The sequence below is a fragment of the Chrysemys picta genome, chromosome 6, assembly GCF_011386835.1.
Source record: "Chrysemys picta bellii isolate R12L10 chromosome 6, ASM1138683v2, whole genome shotgun sequence".
Lineage (NCBI taxonomy): Eukaryota > Metazoa > Chordata > Testudines > Emydidae > Chrysemys > Chrysemys picta.
Window position 1 is genome coordinate 77016346 of NC_088796.1, and position 24211 is coordinate 77040556.

Genomic DNA, 24211 nt, shown 5'->3' on the forward strand with positions numbered 1-24211 from the left:
TTTTACAATACCAATATATACTTAAACATTCAAAACAATTACTACACTTTCCACCTTCAGGTGAGGGGCACAGCAGATGCAAGGAGTTTATTTGATTTTTTCCTTCCTTTGTTTCTCTAAAATCATGAAGGTCAGGGTGTTGAAACAGGTATTAGTTACCTCACCTGCTCAAAGCTCTGTCCTCCTACCTGGGCAGGTGTGGGGGAGGGATGGAATAAGAAAAGGGCCAAGAGCAAAATTCTTTCATCTGCACAGGTATGATCTCTATTATAGTGTTTATAAAACAGAGCCTAGAGGCTTCAACCAGGACAGCAGCTTCATTTTGCCGTACAAATGTAAAGTAAGGAGTAGACTGACAGGAAGAGCTTGCAGTTAAAACACAAGACAATGTGTGTGTTGGGAAGGGAAAGGGAGACATTTGCCTCAATCACCTTACTTGTGTATATCACTATTTCCATGCATCGGTTTAGGTGGTATTTTAATATCAATGTGTACATACACATAATGTGTTATGGGATGAAGGCAGGGTGGGATTAAGTCTTAGGTAAGAAAGGATGGGACAAGGAATAGTGAGGGGCAGAGACGAGGTTGGCAGAAGCATGCAGAAATTGATGGTGGAGAGTGGGAATGGTGGCAGAAGGGACTATGATAGATAGAAGATAGTGTAAACACTAAAGGTGAAAGAAAGTACAAAGTAAACTGCAGAAGGCCACTGACAGCAGGACCTGATGGCATCATGGTGCTGGACTGAGATGATGCAAAGGTGTGATGCTTCTGACAGAGGAACCTTAGAAGTGGCCTCATAAATTAAACACTCCGTGGACCAGTGAAGTGTACACAGAAGGCCATCTGCAAGAGGCAAATGCCCCCATGTAAAGCAGCTAATTTTACATATATACCTTTCCAGCTTCTGGTGCCCAACTGGGGAAGGCACTGTGTCTCAGACCTAATACTGAGGGCACAAATAAATTACTGATGCAGGAAAAATTAAAAGGGAGAGGATTCCTGCCTTCCTGCAGTGTAAATACCTCTATAACCTGCTTAATGAGTTTCAATTTCTGATCTAAATTTTTCAAGAGTAGAAGTGAAGGGTCCCCTATTATCAAATCCTATGATCAAAACTCGTTACTCAGAGCTCACAACACAAGTCTGGTTTAAAAAGGAGACAACACTTCCCCCTTCCTCCCCCCCCCCCCCAAAAAAAAAACCACAAACACACCACCACTCCTCAGTTAGAGGACCAGACAACTAGAACTCTAGGTAAACAACAGTGTAAAAGAAGTAAAAACAAAGACATCCTTTAAAAAATGAAGTCAAATCCTACTGAAGAAAATAGGAGCATAAACTCTGGCAAGTCAAGTGTAAAAGTATAACTAAGCAGGCCCAAAAAAGAATTGAACACCAACTATCAAAAGACATACAGGCAAACAGATTTTTTTTTTTTTTTTTAAATACAGCATGAGCAGGAAACCTACCAAACAATCAGTGGGGCTGATTCAAGGAAGCATTCAAAGGAAGACACAGCTGTTGTGCAGAAGCTAAAATACTTTGCAGCAATCTTCACTGCAGAGGACATGAGGGAGATTCCCACACCTGAGCCATTTTTTAGGTGGCAAATCTGAAGAACCGTCCCAGATTGAGGTGTCAATAGAGGTGGTTTTGATACATTATACAGGAAAGGTCACCCGGACAAGATCATATTCTCCCAAGAGTTCTGAAGGAACTCAAATATGAAATTGCTAATTAACTGTGGTATGTAGCTTATCACTTAAATCAGTTTCTGTATCAGGTGACTGGAGGATTGCTACTGTAATGCCAATTTTTTAAAAGGCTCCAGAAGCAATCCTGGCAATTACAGGCTGTATACCTAACTTCAGAACCAGGCATATTGATTTGAAACTATGAACAGAATTATCAGACACATAGATGAACACGATTTGTTGGGGAAAAGTCAACACTTTTGTAAAGGGAAATCATGCCTCATTCATGTATTAGAATGCTTTGAGGGGCTCAACAAATTTGTGGACAAGGGTGATCCAATGGATATAGTGTATGTGGATTTTCAGAAGACCTTTGACAAGGCCCCTCTCTAAAAGCTTTTAAGCAAAATAAGCCATCATGGCATAAGAGGGAAGGTCATCTCATGGATCAGTAAATGGTTAAAAAAATAGGAAACAAAGGGTAGGAATAAATGGTCAGTTTTCACAATGAAGAGACATAAATAAAAGGGTCCCCCAAGGATCTGTCCTGGGACTGGTGCTGTTCAACATATTCATAAACGATTTGAAAAAGGGGGCAAACAATGAGGTGGCAAAGTCTATAAACAATACAAAATTACTTAAGACTGTTAAGTCCAAACTGACCATGAAGACTTACAAAGGGAGCTCACAAAACTGGGTGACTAGCAACAAAATGGCAGATGAAATTCAATGTTGATAAATGCAAAGGAATGCACATTGGAAAACAATCCTTACTATACATACGAAATGAAGGGGTCAACATTCAGTGTTACCACTCAAAAAAAGAGATCTTGAAGTTAGTGTGGCTAGAATCATTAGGAAAAGGATAGATAAGACTGAAAATATCATGCATTATATAAATCGATGGTAGGCCAATACCTTGAATACTGTATGCAATTCTGATCACCCATTTCAACAAAAATGATAGAAATGGAAAAAGTACTGAGAGGGGCAACTAAAATAATGGGGGGATAGAACAGCTTCCTGTGGAGGAAAGATTAAAAAGACTTTGCATTGTTTAGTTTAGAAAAAAGATGACTAAGAGGGGGATATAATAGAGGTCTATAAAATCATTAACCATATGGAGAAAGTGAATAGGGAAGTGTTACTTACATTGTCACATAACACAGGGGGTCACATGATTAAATTAATAGCAGATTAAACCAACACAAGGAAGTACTTCACACAACACACAGTCAGCCTGTGGAACTGGTGGCCAAGAAATGTTGTGAAGGCCAAAAGTTTAACTGGGTTCAAAAAAAGAATTAGGTAAATTCACGGTGCATACACAGGCCCATCAATAGCAAATAACCAAGATGGTCAGAGAAACAATCCCATGCTCCTGGGTGTCCCTAAACCTGACTGCCAGAAGCTGGGACTGGATGACAGGGGATGGCTCACTTACTAATTGCCCTGTTCTATTCATTCCCTGTGAGGCATCAGACACTGACCCGAGTCAAAGAGCGGCTACTGAGCCGGAGGCCCACTGGGCAGACCCAACATGGCTGTTCTTCCAGACCCCAATGGAGCCTATTTTCCTTTAGGGGGGCACGTTTCCAAACTGAGCTTCGCAACCCACCGGCTGGAAGCGCCGGTTTTTCACGGGACAGCTCGCTGCGAGTCTCTTGCAGGAGGTGCCGGGACTGTAGCGGGACGCGGGTGTCCGCAGCCCACCGCTTCCGGCAGCGGCAGAAGATAGCTGCCCGCACTGGCGGGACTGACACCCACAGCAAAGACGCTCCTTCGCCAGAGGTGCCTCCTTGCAAGGCGTGGGCAGCCGCTCCAGGCAACAGGACGAGGAGCGCCGCTTACTGTACAGACCGCGCGTTTTATTGAAGCAGAGTCTGCGATCGCGCGTGTCACCCAACGCTTCTTATTGGCTTGTTCCCAGTTCCACCGGTCTCACCGCTGATTGGCTTCCACCGGTCTCTCCGCTGATTGGCTGAGAGGCCTGTCGCTCTCTAGTGGAAAAGGGAGTCTTGAGAAAGGGGTGGCTCCCGAGACCGTGGTTTCCCTCCTTTCTCCAATCACATTTCCTCTTTCCTCGTGTCATTCAGGCCCCGCCCACCTGCGAGTGTGTCCTCATGTGCCCCCGCCCTATTCCTTCCCTTCGCCCCGCCCCCTGGTCTCCTGCGGCTCGTTCCTGCGGTGGAGTCCGCGCCCCGCCCCTCCCCCCGTCTCGCTTAGCCCCGCCTCCTGTGGCTGGCGGGGGGCGGGGCGGGAAGGGGCGTGCGCTGTGTGTGTCGCCGCCGCCGCTACCGCCGGGGCGGTTTCCGCCGCCGTTTCCCTCTGACTCGGAACCCCTCTCGGGCTGCGCCCTCCTCCTCTGACCCCATTTTTTCCGCTCGCACCGCAGGCGGGGAGGGCGGCCGGGCAGGATCCGAAGGGGTCAGCGCGCTGGGAGCTCTCGCCGCCGTCCGGACAGCCCCAGCGAGCCGTGGGTGCCTACAGAGCCGGCTCCTCTCCGCCCCCTGCAGCGGCGGCTTCTCCTGCCCCAAGTGCCCGGGAGGTAACTGCCCTCTGCTCCGGGGTGTGAGTCGCATCCCGGGCGCCGGAGCCAGCGCCGCTCCCCCTTCCCCGGCTCAGAGCCAGGCGGCTGCAGGGGTGGACGGGAGCGGGGCGTGTGGGCTAAGCAACGGGCGGAGGGCTGCGATCGGGGGACTCGCCCGGTGTCTGTGACGTGAGGCGCTTGCTTGGAAACAAGCTCGGCGTGGGCAGCGCCTCGGTGGGGCGGGTGGAGGCTGCGGACGCGGAGGTAGCTGGGGCCGGGTGGAGAGCGTGTATTGTGTGACTGGGAGGCGTGCGTATGCGGGCCGGGGCGCTGGGAGGTTGCCTGTGTTCTTGGGTGGGAGGGAGTAGGGCATGGTCGTCTGGTTGTGACTCAACAAGCACCCCCAGCGTGTTGCTGCGCTGAGTTTGTGTGTGTGCGCTCGTCGGGGGGACGTGCTTGATTGCTCCTTTTACACGAGGGTGGAAATGACACCGAGACACATCTCCCCTTGTGGAAGAGGCGTGTGTGGGGGGAATCTCGGCTTGACTCCCCGAGCCAGGAGGGAATCGGGAGTCTAATCTCATCCATGAAGGGACACGGCTCAACAGACCAGAATCTAGATTTAAAGCTCTGGGGAGAGTATATTGCTATTGTTACTGGCACTGCCGTGTGTTGTGAGTAACCCTTCCCAGCTTGGTGTAATAAGGTGATCGGGTGGTCAGACCTCACTACTTCTTTTGCTTTGTTTACTGTTTGCTGCAAAAATCATTCTAAATCATCTAACTAGCGAAGCATTACTGACTTAGTTTTCCTTTCATGACTTTAATCATTCATTGCATTCTACTGATGATTAATAATAATCAAGAAATGATCTGTTTTTGTGGGAATAGGTCAATATTTTCTGTATGTAGAACTGTGTCAAGTACATTATATTAGGTTGTTGAGTGTACAGTAAAGTGAGTCCAAGTGAGCTGGTGTTGATGTTTTAAAAAGTCCCCATTAACTATAGTAAACAGGGTTCTGTCAACGTGATTTTTTTAACTCAATGATTTTAAAAAAATCGAATTTCTAAGTGACCATCTTTTAAATGACCCTATATGGGTCATTTAAAAATGAGAAAGCAGAGTACATCAGATCTTGTGTACCACTTTAATGCTTTGAGTTCTATGTTCAAAAATATTTGTCTTGGGAGTCAATATTTTTAGGGCTGGACCAAGATGAAAACACTCATGGGTAGTCAAGTTTCTACTTGACCTGCCTGATCCTGAAGAATTGCAGGTCATGTTTTTGATGACAACTTAACACTTTTCCCACAAAATAAACTTACCTTTGGAAAAGGCCCTCTTGCTGGTCCAATTATCTACTTGCTACAATACTAATTTGACTCATTGTGATCATGTTTCACTATTTATTAGATTGTCCCATAATGACTTTTTGCAGGAGTAATATGGTTAGTGTTTTTTTCTAATCTTGCCAGTGTAAGATACCAAAATATAAAAAATTCTTAAGTGCTATTGGGGAAGCTTGCATTTGTAAACATAGAATTGTTGCCATACCCATCTTTATTTTTTAAAAATAGCTGCATTAAGTAATCCCAGGGGATATTTGTAACCAACTTGTAATATCTAGGTGTCTGGGGTCAAATTGTTTTATTTGTTTTTTTTTTTTTTTTTTTTTTTAAAGAAGCCCAAAATTTCTTTTGCAGCATCATATCCTGATTTAAAAAAATTCTTAAGTCTTGAGCCATACAGCATTAGTGTGTGTTTATTAGGACCCAGGTGTATTAAGGGTAGATCATCCAGGTTGAAGAGTGAAGTGGAGGTAATAGCTGCCTACTAAATTTTCCAGAGGTATCAAATTACAGAAATAATCATGCTAAAAACAGTATACTGATCAGTTGCAAAATGGTATTTAATAATTTTAAATGTCTGCCTCTAGCGGGGTAGCTGTAGTGTTTAATGGGGAAAAAAAGTTGTAGCACAGTGTAGTTCATTCCCACTTAAAGGACCTTTTTACACTTCTCAAAAAAAAAAAAAAAAGATAAGTTATTTCTTATCACTTAGCTTTGATTTTTTTTTTAAACTGTTATTTTGAAATGGGATACAATGTTAGTATTGCAGTTATAAGAGCGACCACAAACCATGTGAAGATCAAAATTGACATGATGGAACTCAAAGTTAGCAATGAATCTGGGAGTCTTGCATGTTAATAGTTACCGTGTATACTCGTTCATTAGCCTGTTCGTTTATAAGTCGACCCCCCCCCCAAATGGATAGGTAAAAATAGCAAAAACTGTATGACCCTTTCATAAGCCAACCCTATATTTCACGGGTTGGAAAACTTTGGCTCCCGGCCCGTCAGAGTAAGCTGCTGGTGAGTTGGGACGTTGCCTGCAGACACTCCAGGTAAACAAAATGACAATGTTTTAGATCAGGGATCGGCAACCTTTGGCACACGGCCCGCCGGGGCAAGCACCCTGGAGGGCCTGGCCAGTTTGTTTACCTGCCGCGTCCGCAGTTTCGGCCAATCACAGCTCCCACTGGCCGCGGTTCGCCGCTCCAGGCCAATGAGGGCAGCGGCCAGCACATCCCTTGGCCCACGCCGCTTCCCGCCACGCCACGGGCCAAAGGTTGCCGATCCCTGTATTAGATATTCAATTCAGTGATTCCATAGAGTTTAAAATCATCAGATTTTGGTGTAGGCCCATTTATAAGCCAACCCCCGCTCTTTGATGCGTCATATTTTTACCAAAAATATTCGGCTTATGAACGAGTATATACGGTACATTGCCAGGAAACCACAAATATACACCACAAGAGCAAGCAAAAGTGAGAGGTGCACTGATGACAATCTATAATTCATTCGGTCTAAGGTTTATATTTGTGTATCTTTCACGTTCTGGTATTGATTTACTTGTGATTTTAGAGATCTATGCAGTTGGCTTTCCCCAGATTATTAAATGTGGAAAAATTGAGGCAAATTTCAGCTAATTGCCACATGTTTATTTTTGTAGCATGTGTGTAAGTGGATTGGTAGCGTAAGTAAACATATATTCATATTTTCTCCTTCAGTTAAAATGAATGGCTCTATTAAATCTTAGTTCTGTGGAAATAGGATAGTAAGAAAGCAGTCTGGAAAGATGGGCTTGTGGTTTAAAGTACAGAGCTAGTAGACAGAATATATGGGTTCTACATTGGTTTGAGCCAGCTTTAGTGCCTCTGTTTCCTCATCTGGAAAATGGAAACACCAATCTCTGTTGCAGTATTGTTGTCAATCTTAGTTCCTGTTTGTTACAGAAGCTCAAAATGCTTTACACCTTCAGTTCAGCGTTCTCCAGTCAATTGACAAATGCTTTAATAGTGAATAGTAAAATACTGTGAGCTGAGTACTCAAAAACACAGATGAGCCAGATTTTTTTGGCTCATCTGTTTTGTATCTTTATAATGGTAGATGTAATAGTGTATTGGTATCCAAAAAGTAAATGGATAACAATTTTGCACAAAAAAAAACCTTTAAGAGGTATTGAAGAATTTTGATAAGCATAAAATCTATTAATTTACCTAATTAATTCTTTATCTATTTTCAATATTGTATCTTAAAAAAACCACACATGCATTTAGCCACTGATGCTCCTAGTGTTCTTTTGCTGCCCTATGTTTAGGAGGTAGCCTTCATTGTAAAGGAATAGAAACAAAAGGAAGCCTTATAAAAGCAAATGAATAATGGGTCAGAAAATTGTCTTTACATGAATCTGTACATCAGTTGATAGTGGCACAGTGAGCTTTGTGGCATAAGTTGCAGGGAGGATATTTAAACATTGTAACTGTTGTAAAATTCACATACTGAGTATGTTGTAGTTAGATTCATGTGACAAAGCTGCTTTTTTTTCATGTGCAGTGACTGCCTCTCCTACTGTTTGCCTATTAACCTTTGTCCACCAGTTCTACTTCCAACATTCTTTCAGTTTTATACAGCTGCTGTATTTCACAGATTTGCACTTGTTGAGCCTCAAATCAATGTAAATTGGGAGTGATAGAGGGGGTTCCACATTTGGGGAAAAAGGAGGAAATTTAATCAGAAGCTGGAGGTGATTGATGGCAATTCACATCTCTCAGAGCCACTGCTTCAGGCTGTCTGCAGGCTCAGGAAGACAACCATGAAACAGTTTTCATGTGCTTCATATTTTGAAGACTTCAAGGGTTAGAATAATTTTTTAAAGGAAAGCTTAGCATCTGCTGCACAGCTTCAGGAACAGGCAGATTCTGTAGCAAATTTTGTAGCTTTGCAGTCCTGGGTATAAGGCACTTGTTTCCTGGTCTTTTAGGTTAATAAATATCACTTCATAAAATCAAAATATTATGTATGAAAAAGTTCTTAAGTAACTTAGTGTTTTTTAAGTTTTTCCTTTGAGGTCTGTGCAGTGAACTTGTGTTAATGAAGGTAGCTTGATTTTACATGAGGAAGGATATGAATTATTTTTTTATACCAATAGCTTTTTAAATAATTGTATAAAACCGTTAAAAATGACAGATAGAACATATGATGGGATACTCATTTGGTGACCTGAATAACTGAATCATGGTGCTGTCGCACATTAAGGGTACGTCTACACTACGCGCCGGATCGGCAGGTAGTGATCGATCTCCGATCGCTCTGCCGTTGACTCCGGAACTCCACCATGGCAAGAGGTGAAAGTGGAGTCGATGGGGGAGCGGCGGCCGTCGATCCCACGCCACAAGGATGCAAAGTAAGTGAATCTAAGTCGATCTAAGATACGTCGACTTCAGCTATGCTATTCTCGTAGCTGAAGTTGCGTATCTTGGATCGACCCGTCTTCCCCCCTCCCCCCCCAGTGTAGACCAGGCCGAAGATGCCGTCAAGCTGAAATGAAACTTTTTTCATCCCATGCCGTTATTGATTTTCATGTATATTGAGGATATCCATATCCGATCTCACCAAATCTGAAAAATTGCTGAACCTGCATGATAGTGTATTTTGTGCCTTTGACTGCCTCACCTATGCAGTGACCACTAAACATTCTTATTTGTCACTAATATTCTAAATAGCTTTCAAACAGGTGTAAGTTTTTTGGTTTTAATGATCTGCTGCATAAATGCCTTTTCCTTTCCCTTCAAATGGAAGATTTCCTCATTCAACTACACTGGTTTAAGTTCTGGAAATATTCTATCCTTGGGCCTTTGGCAATTCTGAGGTCCGATAGCTGACGATATGGCTAGAAACTCGTGTATCACAGTGGAGAGTAAGGATCCCAAACAATAATTATATTTAGTATTTGTTTCCAGACTTGATAGGTTAAGATCTGTCTGTCTATGGCTTTTGATAATAAATAATACAACTTGGATTTACAGGTATGGTATAATAATAAATAATACTAATAAACATAAAAGAATTCATAAACAGATGAGGTAAAAACTATGTAGGGTAAACATTGTCTGTCTTCCTAAGCTTTTTTGTAAGTTTTAACTTGAGCAAATATCTTAGCTATCATTTTTTAAATGTAACTTGTGATAGATACCCTTTTGGAATTTAAAAAACTTTCAGTCTCTACTTCTGAGCTGTTAGGTTGCATTTGAGTTTTTTGTTCGTGTAAAAAGAGGGATGTTAATATGTGACAAGGTTTCTATAATCTCAAATATAGAGGAAATGTACAAAGTTGTAACTGGTTTTTGAATCTCAAAGTTTGAACTTAAGGAAAAACTGGACACAAGTTTAAAATCAGTGGACATTCTGTTTGAAATCCTGATCCTAGTGAAGCCAGTGGCAAAATTCCCTTTGTTTTCAGTGGGATCAGGATTTTGTCCTTTCAGTTTACGTTGGCAGTGTTAGTAAAAAAAATAAAAAAGGTTTTGTTCATATTTAGTATTGTAGTTTAGTTTAATATAAGTTCTTAACACTTTAGGGAGAGAACACGAGAAAACTGTTTTAGGCACTGATTCAGCAAAGAACTTGTGTGCTTGTCTTAGGGCCTGATCGAAAAGCTACTGAAATCAGTGGAAAGATTTCAATTGATTTTAACAGTAGATGATCAGTAATGCTGGGTTCTTTTGAAATGGAATGTTCAGAAGGTTCTCATATATCGAGTGACTAATTGGCTAAAATAAAGCAGGATTCTGGTTTGCTTACTTGGTGCCAGTGATTCCTTTTACATTTTACTGTTTAACTAAAGTTAATTAGGTTTATTTTCCATAATCTTTTAATATAAAAAAGTGTAAATGTAGGAGCTACTGCAAAGTGTGACATTCTGATGCAAATAGGTTATAATAGAGAAATGTTTTAAGAGAGTATTGCAAGGTCTGGGGTCAGAGCTGCAAGAGTGGAAGTCTGTGATAGCAATTGGGATGTTCAGCAAAGGAGTTGGTGCTGTTGGTAGCATGTACATAATTAAAATAGGTAAGCTATGATTGAAGACGCATCTTGGAGATTCTTATAATGTCAAGATCCATTTGATTTTCATGCTTCTTGTTTAACATCATCAGAAACTGATAATTATAGTTCACTTGAAATTCACTGTCAGCTTTTTTCCTGTAATGTTGTGTATCAGTCACATTTTTTGTCCTGGTCCTTTCCTTGTAGGCACAGCGGCAATGCCTATAGTTAAGATTGCCTAACAGTTTCCATTGTCAGTGCCTGTTTTCAGTTGCTTTGTCTGTTTGGACTTAAACTTTCCATGCCAGGTCTCTGGCTGATTTTTGAAATTTCAGCAAAATCAAATTGAGCTATCTCTGAGAGTGAGGTTAGGGAAGAGTACATGGTTTTGCCAATATTAAAAAAAAAAAATCTCTCATCTGTTTTATTGAGAAGTTTTAGCACCTCCCTGCTTTGAAGCAGGGACTGGAAACTTGACATGGAAAGGCCCAGGTTTAGGAGGTGCCTTTTACTGTTCCATGAAAATCCACCCACAGTTGGATGAGTTTTAAGAATATTGCTACTTGTACATGCTTAGTAGAGGCCTGTTAGAGTTTGGCAGCTAAATTCTCTAAAGATCCAATATACATTGGGCATGCCCCAGTCCAGGGTACTAGAGCTGAGCAATATGTTTTCTGCAGCTGCTTCCAGGGTGTTGGAGACCTTTGGGGCACTGAGCACTGGAATTGAGAGGAGGGAGACTCTGTCCTCTGAAAACAACATGTCTCCCTCCCGGGGTGTGTGTGTGTGTGTGTATGAACAGTGTCGCCCCCGAGGGCGGGGGTGTGTATGTGAAAACAGCACCCATGGCCTACAGGAAAGCAGCAGAGACCCTGGTGCAGCTCCTGCTCTGGCTGCCTTGGGCTGGCAGCAGGGGCTCACAGCTTTGCCTGCGAATTTCAACATCTTCACTTTCTCGCTGTAAGGGGGTACTCTGTGCGTGGGGGTGGAGGGGTATGCAATACAGGCACAGGACAGTATTTGCATTTTTTTTGTCTTCGCTGCTGCCTGATTGGTTATTTCCAGTTTCACATGGTGTCTGGTTCACTGGTCAGTCTGTAACTCTGGTGCTCATATCTTTGAGGTTCTACTGTAGAACCCAGAGTTTGAGTCCCAGTATTCCTCTGCTGACAGCAAGTAGCAGTAAAACATACTGGTTAGGTGTCTCATCTCCGATATGCTGGGTGGGCAAACTTTTTGGCCCGAAGGCCACATCAGGGTTGCACAACTGTATGGAGGGCCAGGTAGGAAAGGCTGTGCCTCCCCAAACAGCCTGGCCCCTGCCCCCTATCCGCCCCCTCCCACTTCCTACCCCCTGATTGCCCTGCCCCCCCTCAGAACCTGCAACCCATCCAACCCCCCCTCTCCTTGTCCCCTGACCGCCCCCTCCTGGGACCCCCGCCCCCTATCCAAACCCCCTGCTCCCTGTCCCCTGACTGCCCCAACCCCTATCCACACCCCCACCCCCTGACAGCCCCCCCGGGACTCCCACCCCCTATCCAACTGCCCTCTGCTCCTCGTCTCCTGACCACCCCCTCCTAGGACCCCCCACCCCTAACAGCCCCCCAGGATCCCACCCCCTTATCCAACACCCCCTGCTCCCTGTCCCCTGACTGCCCTCCTGACCCCTATCCACAGGCTCCCCCAAAAGGCCTCCCCCCCCCGGGACTCCCACTCCCAACCCTCCCTGTTCCCCATCCCATGACCACCCCCCCCGAACCTCCGCCCCCTCCTCCCTGACTGCCTCCCAGGACCCCCCTGCTCCCTTACCCGACCCCCCTGCTCCCTGCCCCCTTACCAGCAGCAGGAGCTCGCAGCCGCGACACCCGACCAGAGCCAGCTGTGCTCCCCACGCTGCCCAGCGGGAGCGGTGAGCTAGAGTATTGGCCCATGCGGCGGCGTGGCTGCCGGGGAGGGGAGACCGCAGGGGAGGGGCTGGGGACAAGGCTCCCCGGCCGGGAGCTCAGGGGCCGGGCAGGACTGTCCGGCGGGCCATAGTTTGCCCACGTCTGTCATAGAGGAGATGTAACTTAGATAATTTTCACATCTTGGCTCATAGAGCCAAGAAGCGATCCCTTCAACTGTTCTGTTAGCTCAACTGGTACAGGTCTGTCAAGGTACCATCACTGCTGATGATCCATGTGAGGAGCCAGTATAAGTTCACTAATGGGATTTTTTTCAGATTGCTTCCCAAAAATGTAGGAATTACTGAAAAACAAAATGCCAGACACTATACATTCAAAGAACAGCAAGGTTGCAAAGTCAAGCACTCAAAAGTGTTGGCTCAAAAGCCAACATTTAAGGTTTCCCATGCAACTTTTAAGTTTTGGTCCTCTTGTTCATATGCATGATGGTAAGATCTTTGATTACATGATCACTTGCTATTTTTTCCCCCACAGGATCCACGCATCTCATTCAGTACCTAGGATGGCTGGTGCTCACTGAATGGGTAGAAAATATTATTTTGTTATCACAGTTAAGTGTGTGGCCCCATGTCATATTTACCTCAGACCACCCAAACCCTACGCGAAACACGGAATTATTAATTTCTTTGTGGACTTCTCTGTGATGCTCATCATAGTAACAGAATTTCAAACAGTAATGATTTTCTCTTCCCAACATACTTGTGAAGAAAGTAGTGTAGAAGCTGGTAATATTCCCATTTTATACTTCCTAACCTGAGTGTTTGATTTTTGCACTTTTTTTTTTAAGCATAGTTTTTTAATGTGATGATCTAGACACTTTAATTTGCTTTGCTGTGTAATGAATTAAACACTGGTAGTACAGTGACCGTTGTAGAAAAATGGAGCATCCATTATGTAGTATTAGCTAACTCAGCATTAACTTTCACTCAGCATTGGACATTATAACATGTTTGGGAGAGAGGTGCCTTTTCTGACATTGGAGAAAATGATTGGCTTTGGTGTATTGGGATCCTAGTTTTTATGTTGCTTCTGATATTTCAGATATAGGGCTGTGTAGAGTAAAAGGGAGGTGGTGGAGCTGAAGCTGGCCTTTAACTTTGATCCGTGCTGCAACAGTTACATTGTCTCCTCTGAATTCTTTATCACTGATGATCAGAAAATACTTATATAAAAATGACAAAATTAGGCATGACAAATTGGGATACTAAAGTTTGGCTTAGATAGATCTCTAAATTTCTAAATTTTAATTTTAGACCTTTACATAAGAAAGTTGCAATGATTTAACTAAAAATGAGATTTTAAACTAATGCAAAAGTCTGTGTACACACCTATTTTGGCTTTAAACCAGCTCAGTTTAAATTGATTAGGAATTGGTTTAAGCTAAACTAAAATAACAATGTCCACAAAGGGATTTGCACAAGTTTAACTAAATCAGTAAAATCACTCCTTTAGATTAAAGGGTTGCAACTTTCTTCTCTTGACAGACCTCACAGTGTTTAAATAAACTTTCTTTTATTATATAGTTTACTGACAATTTTTTTCTGCACAAAGGACTGCATAGGATAGATTAAATATGTCTATTTTATCTCTGAAAATTTGAACTAATTATATATTTAGAAAACACTATGCTTGGCAATTAAATGTTGGAGGAGTTTAAACATAATTTTGGATTAAATTATGTAAATGTATGTGGTTTGGCAGATGAAATCGTCTGTGCCTTGGAAGTGTGTAATTTTTTTAAAAAAGGCTTAATCCTGCAGTACTTATTCAGGTGAATAATTTTCTCATGCAAGTGGATTTCAATGGGGCTGCTCCTGTGAATAAAGTTGTTTTTTATCCATAAGTGTTTGTAGAATCTGGCCCAAAGTGTGCACTTGTAGGTCTTTTGTACAAACTACAGGAAATTATTCTTAGTTCAGGGACGTGACATAAGAATATAGAGTCTATGTTGCATGTAGATGTAGTAGGATGAGTTAAGGTGACTGGCCCTGATTTTAAAACTCCTTTGTGGTAGTTTGGTCTCATCACAAAAGTTGTTAGAAAGCAGTAACTGCTTACATAATTAAGCATCTCAGTTCTAAATTCTGTTTTCAATTAATTTTAATTCTGAAGCTTTCATCTATTGTGTTGAAATTTCCCAGAGTTGACCTGTGACTGCACGGAAATTCTCATAATATGCTTGAGCAAAAATGTTTCATAGATCTTTCAGTTAGGACAGCAAGAGCCAAATACTAATAATATATGGAGATAGCTCTATCTCATAGAGCTGGAAGGGACCCCGAAAGGTCATTGAGTCCAGCCCCCTACCTTCACTAGCAGGACCAATTTTGCCCCAGATCCCTAAGTGGCCTCCCTCAAGGATTGAACTCACAACCCTGGGTTTAGCAGGCCAATGCTCAAATCACTGAGCTATCCCTACCTCATTTCCTTATAATAAACAATCTGATGATGTGGTTTTGAACAGATCTACAGTCTGGATTAGAAAGTTTAAATTTGGCATTGATGCTGTAATTGACAAGCCTGTTTTCATATGGAAATTTGATTTCCCAGGCATATGGTGAAAATGGCTGTTAGGTTGTGAAAGGGATTTTCTCAGCAAGCTCCTAATGATCTGAGAGGAAGTGGTGCACTTGTATGCATAGCTGAGGTAGATGCATATTTAAAAAGTGCACTGAAGTGCCCATTACCTGAAACAAGGCCTGTTCAGGAGGCGCTTAATTCCACATGCACCTGGGAAGGTGCTGAGGGAAGGCTCCTGGAAGTCTGTAGAAGAGAAATGTTGAAACGTATTTACTCAGGACAAATTAAAATTTACTGTGTGAAACTAGTTTCAATTTCATTGGCTTCTCCAATTCTCATATTACTAGATGCTGTAAAGTTTTAGGAAAATTGTGTATTATAGTAGTATGAGGAGTAGTAGTATGTTATCATATAATTAAACTATATGGTAATGCTTATGCCCAAGGGAGCAGTTAAGATTAATGTTTCATTTTAATTTAATCACTTTCTGATTCTGCAATGTTTTGTTTTTCAGTCTTAATGTTTTTAATAGTATTTTATTCAAGTTTAAACTGAAAGTGCAGTAGCAAGGATAAAAGAAGGATCAAGTAACCTTTATGCTAAAGGTGATCTGCAAATTTGAAGAAATATTAGTATTCTCTGAAGTTATTCACTAAAAGTCTTCTCCGTTATTGGATCCATGCTCTTGTGCAAAATCAAAGTTCTACGCTGCAGTAGCAATTGTCTAAAGCTATGTATGGACTAAAAATGTTGGTTGCCTAAATGTGTTGGCAAACATGTTTTTTAAACACTAGTATAGACAGGATTTAAACATTTTAAAAATGTTACTAGTCAAGGTCAGCCCTAGGCTTCACCTAGTCTGCATTGGCATTTAACACATTTTAGCTAATTTTTTTAAAGACATTATCTATTTTTCTGGTCTAGACATGGCCTAAAGATATTGGTTCTGGGTGGGCTATTGTGTTATTCCCTGTAATATAATGTAAGCTTCTCTTGGTGGTTCAACCACCAGCTTTTCTGACAACAGTTAGATCCCAATCCTGAAATTGACTGCAGGGGTGAAGCTTTGTTCTTGCATGGACCCCATTGACTTCATTGAGGACTCACAAGAGGACAGGAATCTGCCATTCTCGTTGTTGTATAGAAACTCCCCAGGGTTGTAAAATTGACTAGTGTTGCTAAAAGCTGAGTATTGTTTTTGCTAGAAAAGCGCATGTTGGGTGGATGGAAGAGTATTTCTTTTTCCTTGTTGGTGATGTAGAACATTTGGACGTTTTTGGACATTGGCACTCAATGCAATTGTTTAGCTTTTAAAGATTGTATATGCCACCAGAGCATTGAATGGGAGTTATGAAATACTGTGTGATTATGTAATTGAAGACTATTGCATCATAACCTTACCTCCGCTCTCCTGTGATTTTCTTATTGCTCATTGCCTGTTTTGCCTTATTGCTTATTTATTTTTAGTTTTCAATACTATATATAATATATACACACATACACACGGGTAAAAAGATGAGAAGGTTAAAAAAATCTTAACTCTTGCAGCACTCACTATGAAAATATTACCTTCATGATATTTCTATAGACTACCTACGTACTCATCTACTATACAGTGACATGTATGCAAGCAAGTGGGGTGGTGTACCAAGGAGGAGTAATAACAGTGAAGATGCATGTCCATGACACATAATTGGGGAAATTATGAGCATTTAAATCACTCTGTGCTGAGTGTGTCTTTCACTGTGTTTTGTTTGGGTTATTCATCATGTACAGTAACTGAGAGTTATTTCTTTTGATTTGCAGAAATTTAAGAACACTTTTAAATGGTGGTCTGCTTGTAGGTCACCATATTCTTGGGTGATTTATATCCGTGTTTATTGACAAAAATAATTTGAGTTATCTGTAGTGGGTATAATACTTCAACTTACTGTAGTTTTGCTCTCAAGTGACAATAGATCTGTTTAGTAAGGTCACTTTTGTGATTTAGATATTGTCGTATCTAATTTTTATAACTAGAATATGAAGTTTTCACTATCTTTTTAATCCTTATCCTTCACGGCTAATAGAGCTCCGGGAAATGGCAGGATTCTGCTTTGATTAGTGCATCTATAAATGAATTGTTTACTAAGTTTGATTTGCAGGGACCTCTGCCCTCTCACCTGTACAACCCCATTAAGTCAGTTGGGTTGCACAAGGTATAAGAGAGGGCAGAATTTATCTAGTAGAATCTGTTACTTGTGGTGATGCAGAAATAGCACAGCTGGAATTTCAACTTTCAGGCTGAATTTTCAGAACTGTCTGCCAGAGGAAAACATCTTTTTACCTGTTAACTAAGCAAATTTGATATGGAAGTCATCAAGACCAAGAAAAGAGGCTGCAGTGCCATTTTCACAGATACAGTACACCTTAATTCTGGCATTTTCAGACTTCTGAGTGCTTGACTTTTCACCCTTAATCTTTTACTATAGTTTCCTAAGTTAAAATTTAACTGCAAAAAATCCATCATGTGGTTTTGGCTCCATCTTTGGCCTTTGACAGTGTTCAGACATTTAGATCCACAGCACAGACTCCTGTCACTTGAGCTAATTTAGGCCTGGTCTACACTACGACTTTAATTCGGTTTTATCAGCGTTAATTCGAATTTACCCTGCAACCGTCCACACAACGACACCATTTATTTCGAAATAAAGGGCCCTTTACATCGATTTCTGTACTCCACCCCGACGAGCAGAGTAGCGCCAAAATCGATTTTAACATTTCGAATTAGGGATAGTGTGGCCGCAATTCGATGGTATTGGCCTCCGGGAGCTATCCCACAATGCACCATTGTGACCGCTCTGGACAGCAATCTGAACTCGGATGCACTGGCCAGGTAGACAGGAAAAGCCCCGCGAACATTTGAATTTCATTTCCTGTTTGCCCAGCGTGGAGAGCACAGGTGACCACAGATAGCTCATCAGCACAGGTAACCATGCAGGCCGATAATCGAAAAAGAGCACCAGCATGGACCGTGAGGGAGGTACTGGATCTGATCGCTGTATGGGGAGAGGATTCAGTGCTTGCAGAACTTCGTTCTAAAAGACGAAATGCCAAAACTTTTGAAAAAATCTCCAAGGGCATGATGGAGAGAGGCCACAATAGGGACTCAGATCAGTGCCGCGTGAAAGTCAAGGAGCGCAGACAAGCCTATCAAAAAACAAAGGAGGCAAACGGTCGCTCTGGGTCAGAGCCGTGGACATGCCGCTTCTACGCCGAGCTGCATGCAATTCTAGGGGGGGCCGCCACCACTACCCCACCTGTGATCATGGATTCCGGGTCGGGGATAGTCTCATCAGCTACACCTGAGGATTCTGCCGATGGGGGAGAGGAGGAGGAGGAGGATGAGCTTGCAGAGAGCACACAGCACTCCGTTCTCCCCAACAGCCAGGATCTTTTTCTCAGCCTGCCTGAAGTACCCTCCCAACCCTCCCAAGCCAGTATCCAAGACCCTGACCCCATGGAAGGGACCTCAGGTGAGTTTACCTTTTAAAAAATAAAACTTGTTTTAAAAGCAAACGGTTTTTAATGATTACTTTGCCCTGAGGACTTGGGATGCATTCGCGGTCAGTTCAGCTACTGGAAAAGTCTGTTAACGTGTCTGGGGATGGAGCGAAAATCCTCCAGGGACATCTCCATGAAGCTCTCCTGGAGGTACTCCAAAAGCCTTGCCACAAGGTTTCTGGGCAGTGCATCCTTATTCCGTCCTCCATGGTAGGACACTTGACCACGCCATGCTTGCAGCAAGTAATCTGGTATCATTGCCTGACAAAGCCTGGCAGCGTATGGTCCCGGTGTTTGCTGGCATTCAAGCAACATCCGTTCTTTATCTTGTTGTGTAATCCTCAGGAGAGTGATATCACTCATGGTAACCTGGTTGAAATACGGGAACTTAATTAAGGGGACAGAAGTGGCCGTTCCTACTGGGCTGTTTGCCTGTGGCTGAAAATAAATCCTTCCCTGCAGTTAGCCAAGCGCAGATGGGAAATTGGCCCTGAGCTTTTCGTGTTTGGCTAGCAGGGATCTTCCCTGTTACCAGCCACGCGGTGGGGGGAGGGGTACTGTGATCATCCCAGAGAATTTATGGAGGGAGAGGGGTGGTGGTTAGTTTGTTTTCTGCTGCTGCTGAATGTTAACAGAAAAACTGCAGCACTCTACGGGCTTTGCTTGGTATGTGGGAAAGGAGGGCGCAGAAGCCATAAGACAATGGCTTACCATGGCCGCATGCAAGCTGAATTCTGTTGCCCGGACCTGTGATCTCTAGCAGCAAAGCCACAGGCACTCAGTATTAAGAGGCAAAATGCGACCTTGCACAGAAATCACATGTGCTATGTAATGTGAATAGTGTTGGTCACCATGAAAGAGTATAAGCATTGTTCTGCAAAATGTATCTTTTTAAACAATTCTCTCTTCTTTCCCCTCCCTACAGCAGCTGCAAATTCCTCAAGCCTCCCTCCTCCATCCCGAAGGCTATCACAGATAAGGCGTCGTAAAAAGAAGACGCGAGATGAGATGTTTTCAGAAATTATGGAATCCAGCCGCAGTGACAGAGCTCATCTGAATGAGTGGAAGGAAACGGTTGCAAAGTATAGGAAAGAAGCCAGTGAACTTGAGGACAGGAGGGACCAACGTGAGGACATGAGGGACCAACGTGAGGACAGGAGAGACGCTCGAGATGAGAGGTGGCGGCAGGAAGATCAGAGGAGGCAGGATGCAACGCTGGGGCTGCTGCGTGAGCAAACAGACATGCTCCGGCGTCTGGTGGAGCTTCAGGAACGGCTGCAGGAAAACAGAGTGCCGCTACAGCCCCTGTACCCCCCTCCCCATGTTCCATATCCTCCTCACCCAGACGTGTAAGAACGTGGGGGGGAGGCTCCGTACACCTTCCCATTCCACCCCAGTGGACAGCCCAAGCAAAAGGCTGTCATTTTTTTAACCATTTTTAGTGGCCTTTTCCTTCCCACCGATCCTCCTCCCAAATCCCACCCGGGTTCCCTCCCTCTTTTTCTAATCTATTAATAAAGAATAAATGATTTTTAAATGATAGTGACTTTATTTGGTTTGAAAGCAAGCTGGGGGAAGGGGGAGGGTGGGTTCCTTACAGAAAATGAGTCAATAAAGGGGGCAGGTTTTCATGAAGGAGAAACAAACAGGTATTTCACACTGTAGCCTGGCCAGTCATGAAACTGGTTTTCAAAGCCTCTCTGATGCACAGCGCTTCCTGGTGTGCTCTTCTAATCGCCCTGGTGTCTGGCTGCGCGTAATCAGCAGCCAGGCGATTTGCCTCAGCCTCCCACCCCGCCATAAAGGTCTCCCCCTTACTTTCACAGAGATTGTGGAGCACACAGCAAGCAGAAATAACAATGGGGAGATTTCTTTGGCTGAGGTCAGAGCGAGTCAATAATGAACGCCAGCGACCTTTTAAACGGCCAAATGCACATTCTACCACCATTCTGCACTTGCTCAGCCTGTAGTTGAACAGCTCCTGACTCCTGTCCAGGCTGCCTGTGTATGGCTTCATGAGTCATGGCATTAAGGGGTAGGCTGGGTCCCCAAGAATAACTATTGGCATTTCAACATCCCCAACGGTTATTTTCTGGTCCGGAAAGTAAGTCCCTTGCTGCAGCCCTTTAAACAGAGTAGTGTTCCTGAAGACGCGAGCGTCATGAACCCTTCCCGCCCAGCCCGCGTTGATGTTGGTGAAACGTCCCTTGTGATCCACAAGTGCTTGCAGCACCATTGAAAAGTACCCCTTGCGGTTTATGTACTCGGTGGCTTGGTGCTCCAGTGCCAAGATAGGGATATGGGTTCCATCTATCGCCCCACCACAGTTAGGGAATCCCATTGCAGCAAAGCCATCCACTATGGCCTGCACATTTCCCAGAGTCACTAACTTTCGTAGCAGCACCTGAGTGATTGCTTTGACTACTTGCATCACAGCAGCCCCCACCGTAGATTTGCCCACTCCAAATTGATTCCCGACTGACTGGTAGCTGTCTGGCGTTGCAAGCTTCCACAGGGCTATCGCCACACGCTTCTCAACTGTGAGGGCTGCTCTCATCTTGGTATTCTGGCGTTTCAGGGCAGGGGACAGCAAGTCACAAAGTTCCATGAAAGTGCCCTTACGCATGCGAAAGTTCCGCAGCCACTGGGAATCATCCCATACTTGCAACACTATGCGGTCCCACCAGTCTGTGCTTGTTTTCCTTGCCCAGAATCGGCGTTCCATCGATAGAACCTGCCCCATTAACAACATGATCTCCAAAGCACCGGGGCCCGTGGTTTCACAGAATTCTGTGTCCGTGTCCATGTCCATGTCCTCATCATGCTTGTCGCTGCGCTGCCGCTGCCTCCTCGCCTCGTTTTTCTGGTCCTGGCTCAGCATAAACTCCACGAGAACGCGCGAGGTGTTTACAATGTTCATGACTGCTGTCTTGAGCTGAGCGGGCTCCATGCTTGCCGTGGTATGGAGTCTGCAGTGTTCACCCAGGAAAAAAGGCGCGAAATGGTTGCCTGCCGTCCGTTGCTTTCATGCAGGGAGGGAGGGAGGGAGGAGGTGAGGTTGTACACGGAACCACCTGCGACGATGTTTTTTGTCCCATCAGGCACTGGGATCTCAACCCAGAATTCCAATGGGCGCGGGAGACTGTGGGAACTATGGGATAGCTATGGGATAGCTACCCACAGTGCAACGCTGCAGAAATCGACGCTAGCCCCGGTACTTGGACGCACACCGCCGAATTAATGTGCTTAGTGTGGCCGCATACATTTCGACTTTATACAATCTGTTTCCCAAATTCGAATTATATAAATTCGGATTAATCCCGTAGTGTAGACATACCCTTAGTAACTGGCAGCACTGTAAAGCTGTTATCCTCTATGTGGACCAGTTACTAGAGGGGGACAAAACACACTTTGCCGTGCGTTTCACGGCTATTTCCTGACAGCAAAGTAATGTAGAGATTGAAGACTCCTGGATTTAACCTTAGGTCCTCTGGTATTGTGCTTTAGTGGTTATAGGCCCTTATTCCTCTGTGCCTCTAGCATGTCAATGTCCTCCCTCTGGTCTTGCCCCTCTTGCACTTCTGCTATTAATCAGACCCTCCCACCAGCTCCTTTCTCCCCTGCTGCCTCATCAGGCTTGTGTCCCACTCCTCCTCTGTTCCCCCCTCTGGCTCCTGTAACCTCATTTTACCTTCCTCCCTGTAACCCTTCCCCACATACATAATACATAACTAGAGAATATCCTTGTATTGCAGCATGGAATCCAGTATTCTAGAGGCACATGGTTTCCTAATCTATACCCGTATTCATGTAAATGAAGGTTTACATGAATATGGGTATATAATTTTTTTCTCGGATGCATTTTATGGATTTATATGGAAATTATTTGGGTATGAAAATATTTTAAAACTGTCTTGAGAGAGACTGACTCAGAAATGGAAAGAAATAGACCATTCATAAAAAGACATGTAAATAGGCTTGTATATCACCACTTTACAATGGTGTCACTGCACAAAGGGAGGTTTTTTGACAATTGGAGATACTGCATTCTCTGTGGTTCTATGATGGCTTTCAGTAGGGTCTAAAACTATATTTTAATGAAAAGTGTGATTGACTGTGTTATAATACCTTTTTGCTTTTGTTTAAAGGACTGTATTGTAATAACTAATTATAGCTATGTCTCAAAATGTTTTACGGTGTACTTAACTGATATGGTCCACTAGCAACGTGCCCTTAAAACATTGATACTTAATTGAGACCTGCCATGGGGCAGCAATGGAAGTTAATTTTCCTCCATGTACTGGTTGTGATAGACACTGAAGTGGCCCTCATACTGCTTCTTGATGATGATATTAAATCTATAAAAAATGTTTTAGGAAGGGAATTAATGCAAGTTTTCTTAAGTTTAATTATGTTTAATTTTGTGTATTACATGTAGTTCTGTTGCCAGAGACCAATAACTTAACCTTAACATGGCTAAAACTGAATTCCTGATACTTCTCTATCCTTTCCTGTTCTTTGTCACTTTGAATACATCAATGCACTTACCATCAACTTAGGCCTGCTACTGGGGCATCATATTTGTCTCCTCTCTTACTGTCTTCCCTGCCCTATGCCTCATCTTCCAGGCAGTGTCGGAATTTGCTGTTTCTTCCCTTACAACTCTTGAACACAGGAACGTTATCTTTCTGGCAAATAGCTAGAACTTTTCTTACAGGCCATTGTCATCTCCCTTCTTGATTACTGGCCTCCCTGATGCCCACTTCACCTCCCTACCTCATGTCAATACAAATTGTAGCTGTTAAGATCCATCTTTTTTGTGCAGTATCCTGACTATAACCCTGCTGTTAGAATCTCTCCTGGCTCCTCTCATTGGGATCAAACTTAAACTTTGTTGTGTTTATATTCTGGGCCCCCTCATTACTCAACTCTTTGTCTTGTATAATGTCAGTGCCCTGCCCTTTCCACTTCAGCAGTGATGCCCTTTTTTTTTTTTTTTGCCTTCATACTGCTCCCTAGTTATAGAATGCTTTTCCTGAGCTGGTGGACAAAGCAATTGCCTCTCATTTAAATCCCTCTCTTTTTTCATGATGTCTACAAGAAACAAATTAATCAAGTTATCTGTTTTTATTTGGATGAGATGCTTGTTTATGTAGAGGGAGAGTAAAAAACCTAATGGGAAATTGCTGTGGTGGCAGAAGAGTGGGATGAATTGTGTAACAAATCCAGCAAAAGAAACAAACAAAGTTAGCAAATGTAATTTATAAGACACTTCCATACTATTGTAATCATCTTGCTTGTATGAATTATCCCTTTACCCTCTCTTAATCTCAGTCATTTTAGTTGGTACGCTTAGTTGGTGAAGGGTATGACTTCCTTTATGTTTAGAAGGCTTCTGGTATATATAGGACACACTCACACTTACAATATTAATAGAAGCCTGCTTTCTACTTTGATTTAGAAAAACAACAGTATTAAATCTTTAATTTGTATAAAATCTGAGTAAAGCATCAGAAATGTTTACATGCATGAATGAGTGCCAATATTACATGTGTATTTCTTTACTT

The 24211-nt window shown here is 43.2% G+C and overlaps 2 protein-coding genes across 14 annotated transcripts in view; both read left to right on the forward strand.

Moving 5' to 3' along the window:
• The first annotated feature begins 3883 nt into the window (after positions 1-3883).
• The window catches only part of CSNK1G3 (casein kinase 1 gamma 3), a 135045-nt gene continuing 114717 nt past the window's right edge, over positions 3884-24211 (forward strand). For 3 of the 13 annotated variants that reach the window (XR_010602276.1, XM_065599288.1, XM_065599291.1), the window contains exon 1: positions 3983-4248. The gene's annotated coding sequence lies outside the window, so the exon portion shown is untranslated. Of the gene's footprint in view, positions 4249-8829; positions 8978-24211 lie in introns of all 13 variants that reach the window. The other 10 variants (XR_010602278.1, XM_005305159.5, XR_010602277.1 and 7 more) reach the window with 8 other exon arrangements.
• On the forward strand, positions 8986-24195 carry LOC135984341 (uncharacterized). The gene is made up of 2 exons (XM_065599299.1): positions 8986-18616; positions 19570-24195. Exons 1-2 carry the CDS (start codon positions 18076-18078, stop codon positions 19995-19997), a joined length of 969 nt encoding a protein of 322 aa, XP_065455371.1. The 5' UTR covers positions 8986-18075; the 3' UTR covers positions 19998-24195.

Bases quoted from the DNA above. Each gene is read 5' to 3' on its own strand.
- LOC135984341 (XM_065599299.1), top strand. From the start codon at position 18,076: ATGCAGGCCGATAATCGAAAAAGAGCACCAGCATGGACCGTGAGGGAG. The intron at 18,617-19,569 runs GTGAGTTTACCT...CCCTCCCTACAG, and splicing joins CCCCATGGAAGGGACCTCAG to CAGCTGCAAATTCCTCAAGC.